Source organism: Lactuca saligna, chromosome 6 (assembly GCF_052625555.1).
Source record: "Lactuca saligna cultivar CGN05327 chromosome 6, ASM5262555v1, whole genome shotgun sequence".
NCBI classification, from domain to species: domain Eukaryota; kingdom Viridiplantae; phylum Streptophyta; class Magnoliopsida; order Asterales; family Asteraceae; genus Lactuca; species Lactuca saligna.
The window spans coordinates 133,698,790-133,706,529 of record NC_136422.1 but is presented as its reverse complement, the minus strand read 5'-3'; the positions used below and the strand labels follow the sequence as shown (position 1 = coordinate 133,706,529).

General features: G+C 33.0%; 2 protein-coding genes across 2 annotated transcripts; one reads left to right on the top strand and one right to left on the bottom strand.

The window, feature by feature from the left end:
• Positions 1-2,342: 2,342 nt before the first annotated feature.
• On the bottom strand, positions 2,343-4,269 carry LOC145001178 (protein SOMBRERO-like). The gene is made up of 3 exons (XM_078960533.1): positions 3,949-4,269; positions 3,274-3,566; positions 2,343-3,062 (listed from the first exon to the last, which is right to left on the bottom strand). The coding sequence occupies exons 1-3, from the start codon at positions 4,118-4,120 to the stop codon at positions 2,415-2,417; spliced, it is 1,113 nt and encodes a 370-aa protein (XP_078816659.1). The 5' UTR covers positions 4,121-4,269; the 3' UTR covers positions 2,343-2,414.
• Positions 4,270-5,957: 1,688 nt separating this feature from the next.
• Positions 5,958-6,464, top strand: LOC145002915 (uncharacterized). The gene has a single exon (XM_078962096.1). It carries the CDS (start codon positions 5,958-5,960, stop codon positions 6,462-6,464), a length of 507 nt encoding a protein of 168 aa, XP_078818222.1.
• The last annotated feature ends 1,276 nt before the right edge of the window (positions 6,465-7,740 follow it).

Below are 7,740 nucleotides of genomic sequence, written 5' to 3'. Positions count from 1 at the left end.
AAATTCATACTTCTCAAATATTTAGAATTTTATATTTAGTTTTTCTTTTTAATAAAATCATATAATACATGAGTCTCACACCTAGTTATATCAAATAAGAGCAAAAAATAAACCTCTTAGCCAAAAATAGCCCACAAAAGAGTAGTCAACCTATAGTTGACTACGATCAACAACAGTTGATTACTCTTTTATGGTAATTCATCTACTGTTTCGTCAATTTGTCTACTGGTTTGTGTTTTGTATATATATATTTTTTTCATTTCTAAGATATAAAATCGTAGGTTTTTTAAAACCTATGGTTTCTCTCGTTTTAGCCACAGTTTCCCAAACTGTAGCCTACGGTTTTGGGAAAAACATACGGGTTTTTTTATATTATTATTATTATTATTATTATTATTATTATTATTTTTTATTTTAAAAGTCTACTGTTTTGAATTCTCAACAAAGTTTAATAAAATTATTGTTTAAATAATTCTACATCTTATAAGCACTCTTTTTAATACTATATATCACAAAATCAAAAGATAAAACCGTAGCTTTTTTGACAAAACAGTAGATTAAACCTCAAAACAGTAGACTTAAAAAAAAAGGAAAAAAAATGGATTTTTTACCCAAAACCGGAGGCTACGGTTTGGTAAACCGTAGCTAAAACGACAGGAAACCGTAGGTTTTAAAAAACCTACGGTTTTGTATCTTAGAAATGAAAAAAAAAAAATACAAAATACGAAACATTAGACGAATTGGCGAAACGGTTGGCGAACATAGAAACCTACGGTTTCGTGGGTTATATTTGGATATTTACTAATTTTTGGTTAAAAATTGCTAATCACTTTCTTAATTTGGTTAGATTAGTAATTACCCCTTAAAAAATAATCATAATGAATTACACTATTAGAAAATATGGGGTTTATCTACATAAAATAGCTACGGAAAATTTTCGTAGCTAATTACGGAAGACATTAAAGTCAAAAAATATATTCTCTTTTAAAATGGATGGATAAAAACATAACTCTAAATTAATATCACCTCCATAAGAAAACTTTAGAGTAAATTACACAAATGGTTCCTATGGTTTAGGGTAATTTGTGTTTGATCCCTAACTTATGTTTTTTAACTTGGAAGATCATTACTGTTTGTTTTTGTTACACGCTTGGTTCATGTCTTACCTAAAAAAACTATTTTGCCTTTGATTTTTTTAAATATTTAAATAAACACACCCCAACCCCAACCCCCCTTACCTTACCTTACCTATCCCACAATTTTTTCCTATTTAATTAATAATCTTTTTAGGTAAGACAAAGACCAATCGCGTAACAAAAACAAACAGTAGGGACCAAACACGTAACAAAAATAAACAGTAGAAACTTTCCGAGTTAAAAAAGTAAGTTAGGGACCAAACGTACAAATTACCCCAAACCAAATTCGTTGTAATTTACTCAAAACTTTACGAAAAATATTTGTGATATATATGCTTGTATCTAGATACGTCATCAGGGATACATATAAATTGTAAAACTATTTGTAATATCTATTCTTGACGTTTTGTCTGTTACTACCGACCAAATTTAACTTTCAACAGTGTGGTCAACCTTGATTTAAGGGCTTAAAGCATGCCATTTTTGTATGCTCAAAATCCTCAACAATTGCCATAATCTCAGCGATAATGTTACCGCAAGAAAGACCTACCGATAATATTCATGATTGCTAAGATTATATTATTTTGTCACGATTTAACTTATCGTTAAGTTGACCTTAGTTGATATTACAACAAATTGGTTGCCTTTTTTTTTAAACATATTTATAGACTTAAAAGATGCAGAATTACAGATTAATTACATGGTTCACAATTCGCAAAAACAATTTCTATGGTAATTAATTACTTCTGAATTTTAAGATTTTAACTAGCTATAAATTACCTTAATCTTCATACTTAAAACTATGATGCAATGATTATCAAGCATTTCTTATAATAATTTTCACACAGTTAATTATACCTTCTTAATTAATTATACACTTGTAGATATGAGAAAAAAATATTTAATTTATAAATTTAGAAGTGTTGCAGCTTTTTTATATCTATAACCCTGACATCAAATTAGGGTTGTTAAATAAATAAAGCGGTTTACCGGCATTTACCAAACTTATAGGATTTGGTTATGGTTGTATAATAATGGAAGTAATGTTTTTTTACAACAATGTCGATAAAAAGCTACGTGTCCTTATATCTTCTGTTGTATAGTCTTTAATTCCATACACTATGAATAGTTGCCATGGTTAAAAAACACGACAGATCGATTTATACCAAGGCGGAATTAAGAGCTCAAGCAGTGAATTGAAGGACATTGTTCAGTAAAACTACATCGATCTCATAAATATATCCCTTTACTTATAAGGAAGCTAAGTAGCATCCTCCTCTACTTTGAGAACTTTAAAACCTCGGTTTCATAACCATGGTAATGGAAAGGAAAAACATGAGATGTCGCACTCACATCAGGATGATGAAAGGGTTGGGAAGATGAAGGATCGTTACATGTACCTTGATGATGGTGATTATCAAAGGTAATCCCCGAGTGATGATGTGGGTTTGAAGCTAAAAGCTTGTCAAGAAACGACCAATCCGCAGTCAGATTGCTAGTAGCTAATAGCGGTTTGTCTTGTGTTCGCTGATTATGTCCGCTACTACAAGTCCCACATCCAGCTCGACTCGCTGACATTAAACTCAACAAGTTCCTCGAACAATCCATGTCATTAATCATTATCGTACTGGCTTCATTACTTTGTCGTGGTGCTAGAAAATACGGGGTGTGGTCGGGAGGAGAAGTCAACAATGGAGGAAGATGCATGGAACCCTCAAATAATGTTGTATTACTAGCCATGTTGCACTCGTAGCCATGTAGAGCTTGAAGATGTAGAGAATGGCCACCACCGCTGCCATTCTTATTCGTGTCTTGATCAATTAACTGTTGATGGTCATCCTCTTGTTGAAGATCGTCGGCTTGAAATGGGCTTCTCATGTTATGGTTCTTTTTCTTGAATACTCGACACACAACCCAACCATCTTCCTGTTTCACATTAATTAACTAGTAAGCTTTAAAAACGAACAATAACAAGATCAAATGCGTAGACATATATAATCAAGTAATTAATTATAATCTAATCATATATATATATATATATATATATATATATATATATATATATATATATATATATATATATATATATATATATATATATATATATATATATATATATATATATATATATATATACCTGGACTTCTGATGGTGTGGCAGCGTTGGAGTATTGATCATCTAGGCGATACTCATGCATGATCCAATCGGTCTTCTGGCCATGAGGGGCTCTTCCGGTGTAAAATACGAGGGTCTTTCGCATGCCGATTCTTTTGGAATTACTAAGGAGATGAATGGCTTTGTCTCTCCCTGTTGCTTTCCAAAATCCAGCAGTTGTAGCCCGGTTTGTTCGCGTTCCAGTTGGATACTTTTTATCCTTGTGGCTAAAGAAATACCACTCGTTCTGGGGACCCGATCCAATTCTACACTTATCTACATGCAAATTCATCACAAGATGTATAACTTAAGTGAATTATCTCACAAAAAAATCATTTATATATATTGTACATGTAGGATTGTATGCACACCATCAACATGGTCAAAGCCCGGATCCCATATAAACGATGTTAAGATGTAAACAACTCAACCTTAACCAAAGGATAGAGTAGATATATACTGTTTCCAAAGATGACTTTATGTAGAAAGAACATATGCAAATAAAAAGAAACTTAGCTCATTCGAATCCATCATATTCTGTATACTAATAGATGATTTTTAATCAAATAAAAAACAAATGGAACTCATATAACAAATACAATACCCAACATGCATCAACGGATCGGAGCTATAAATATTAAAGAGGTAGACTACGTACCTTTTAGATCCCATGGCTCTAGTTTGTTGAGATCCACTTCTCTAATAACATCAAGATCAATGGCCTCATAAGAAACCTTCTTCCTAAGATAATAGTAGAGCAATTCTTCATCTGTTGGGTGGAATCGAAACCCTGGAGGAACTGAGAGTTGTCCGTTTCCTGTATCCATCATCTCGAGCTAGCTGAAGCCTTGAGAATCTTACAGCTTACTGAAGTTGGTTTTATTTTGCATGCAGAGATAAAATGTATGCAAGGAAGAAGGAAATGTTTAGTTATAAGCTGAAATAAAATGTACGAGTCATGCATATCTAGCTGGCATGTATAGACATTGGGTAAAAGAAGATGACAACTTCTCTGATCCAAATATATATATTCTGAGGATACTGGTCTAGTGATGTTAAATGCTACAGCAATATTTAATGAGAAATGTAAGTCATATTACAGATTACACATACACGGTACGTAGTTTGTTTTTCGAGGAAAAAAATACTTCTTTTTTGGAGTCGAGTTACAAATGAATATGAAATAGGGCAACCTGAAATCAATTTACTTTATGGCGGGTGAATAGGTACTACTTAATCAAGTCTTTGTTTGTTTAAAGCATTTCATTTTTATGGGTCATGGTGTTCGTCAATCCCCACAACAGTAAATTAATATATATATATATATATATATATATATATTTGTGAAATATATAATCAATATTTTAATAAGATCGATTTGTCAAATTATTTTAATTTCAACATGAGTAATAAAACTCTTGGTATAAAGCAAATAGGATGTACGCTATCAACTTAATTGATGTGGAACCATGATCATCAGAAACTTTTTGTTTTTGGCAATGGTTAGTTTTTTGATTGACTGTTTATTCCGTTGAGAATATATTTCGTTGGCATTCTTGGTAAGACTAGTTTTTCCTATTCTTTTTTATTTTTTTCCCCATAATCCTTGTTGGCGATGTTAAATATTATGTACTTATGTATGTATTATGTCCATATTGTAGGTAGGGGTGGTAAATTGTACTATCATTTCGTGTTTCTGTCTCACACGACACGACACGATAAAGTTTTTTTGTAACACGAACACGACACGACACGATGTCGTGTTTTTTTAACTAACACGAAAACGAACGAATTAAAAAACGAAAAACACGACACGATACGACAAATATAACATATACTAAAAACTAGTTTATTTAATGAATATTTTATGAAATATAACACGATAAACACGACAAACAAGAAAAACACGATAAAGAACTGTTAAATTGTGTCAATTTCGTGTCGAATTTTAAACACGGCACGACATCGTGTTTTTACAGTTAACACGAACACGACACGAGCACAAATTCAAATTTTAGTTTCGTCCAAATTTCGTTTCGTATTGTGTATTTTTGTCGTGTCGTGTCATAAATTGCCACCCCTAATTGTAAGGTCTTCATTTTTCACGGAATGGTAAACACGAATGTCAAAAATGTTGTGTGGAATGGCTTTATAAATACTATTTTTTTTTATAAAGAAATTAAAAATGTTGTGTGGAGTTGCGATAAAGACAAATACCTGGGACTTGATGGTTTCTATTTTTTTCTTTTTTTTTATAAAAAGGTACTGAAATATTATTGGTTCAGATGTGGTCAATGTTGTCAAATATTTTGAAGAGCACAAGTTCCTAACCCAGGTAGCAATGCCTCATTTATATCTTTTATCCCCAAAAAGAATGATATGCTCAACCTGACAGAGTACATGTCGATCAACCTAATTTGTTGCATCACTAAAATCATATCTAAAATTCTTACGTGTCGGACATCTCAAAAAAGTTATTGATTTGGTGGCCAGTAGCGAACAATCGACGTTCATCATTAGGAGAAACATTTTGGATGGTCCTTTGGTTGTCAATGAGTTGATCACATGGCCAAAAAGTATAAGTAAAACTTGCTCATGTTCAAGGTGGACTTTGATAAAGCTTTTGATTCTTTAAATTGGATTTTTTTAAAGGACATTATGTGCTAAATGGGATTCGGAGCCACATGGAGAACATGGATTCAAGCTATTCTTTCCTATTCAAAGGTTTTTATTCTTGTGAAAGGGGTTCTTACCGAGGAATTCTTCATGGAAAAAGGGGTAAGACAAGGAGACCCTCTCTCCCATTTTCTTTTTATTTTAGCCATCAAAGGTCTTAAAGTGATGATGGATGAAGCTTTGCAAAAAGGTATATTTCAAGATATAGAGTTGCCTAACTTCGGTCCCAATATATCGCTTTTCCGATATGTAAATGATGCCAACTTTGTGGGGGAATGGTCTAAGGAAAATGCAAGAAACCTTAGGAGAATTCTAACTTGTTTCTACATTGCTTCCAGTCTCAAGGTTAATTTTAAGATGTGTAGAGTAATGGGCATTGGAGTGTCAAGACTCAAGGTTTCTTTTACGACTTGTTTGATGAAGTGCAAAGAAGGTGACATCATGTTCTTATATCTTGGAATGCGTGTGGGTGGGATGAGTTATAGAGTTTCCACATAGGTGCATGCGTCTTATTGAAAATTTTCAAAAGAAACTAAGGTGACATCCTGTTCTTATATCTTGGAATGCGTGTGGGTGGGATGAGTTATAGAGTTTCCATATAGGTGCATGCCTCTTATTGAAAATTTTCAAAAGAAACTTTCTTAATGGAAAGCTAAAACTTTATATAATTGAGGTAGGTTGACCCTTGTAACTTCGGTACTTGGAATCCTTGGGACATACATTTTGTCACTTTATATGGTCCCTAATAAAGTCATTCACAAACCTGAAAGTATGCATACCGACTTCTTATCGGGTAGCATTGCAGATCACAAGAACATCACTTGGAGTACTTGGCACAAGACTATGAACTCAAAGGGAATGAGTGGTTTGGACATTGGCAGCTTAAGGGCTTTTAATCTTGCTCTTATTGCTAAATGTTGGTGGCATTTCAAAGACGGGACATATATGATGTGGAAGAAAGTTATCATGTCTACTTATGGGGATCATGGGGGTGTAGGGGTGGTTAGACCCTTGGTTCATATGCGATTTGTATGGGCATAAATTTCCATGTTTGCCTTGATCTCAAACCTTATAATATTTCTCAACATCTTATTCTATAGAAGCATTGATAATAAGGGTAACTCTATAACTAGTCATTGGTTTTAGGGTTTAGATGTGAATGGTGTTTTCACTATTTCATCACTAGGAAAGAAGTTGACATAACTTACCTAAACTCTAATAATTTTCCCATGTTGTGGATTAAGGTTGTACCAAGGAGAGTAAATATTTTCATTTGTCATGCGAGGCTTCAAAGATTTTTTCCTAGAATAAAACCTAGTTCGTAGAGGGGTAAATATTCCTTCTGTTCTTTGCCCTTTATGTAATTCATTTAATGAGAATGAAGATCATTTGTTCGATGATTGTTCATTCATCAAGGAAGTGGGCGCTCTTTTGATCATCTAGTGGAAGGACTTGCCTCTCTTAAACAATCCTCACTTCTTGGATGGTATGTTAGGTTCTACTATTAATCTCACAAAGGGAAGCAAGAGAGCAGATGCTTTGGAGGCGATCGTAAGAGTGTTCCTTTGGGTTATATGGAACCACATGAATGATTTTGTATTTAACTGTAAGGTAAAAACAATAACTTATTTAGCTTTTGAGGTTAAGTTCTTAGGTTTTTTTATGGATTAAGAATAGAACTAAATAAGGAAGGGGGGTGATCTGGGATTTATGGGTTTATAACCCATTGTACTTCACATTGTAAATGCTTTTCATTTAATAAAGTCTTGTTAAA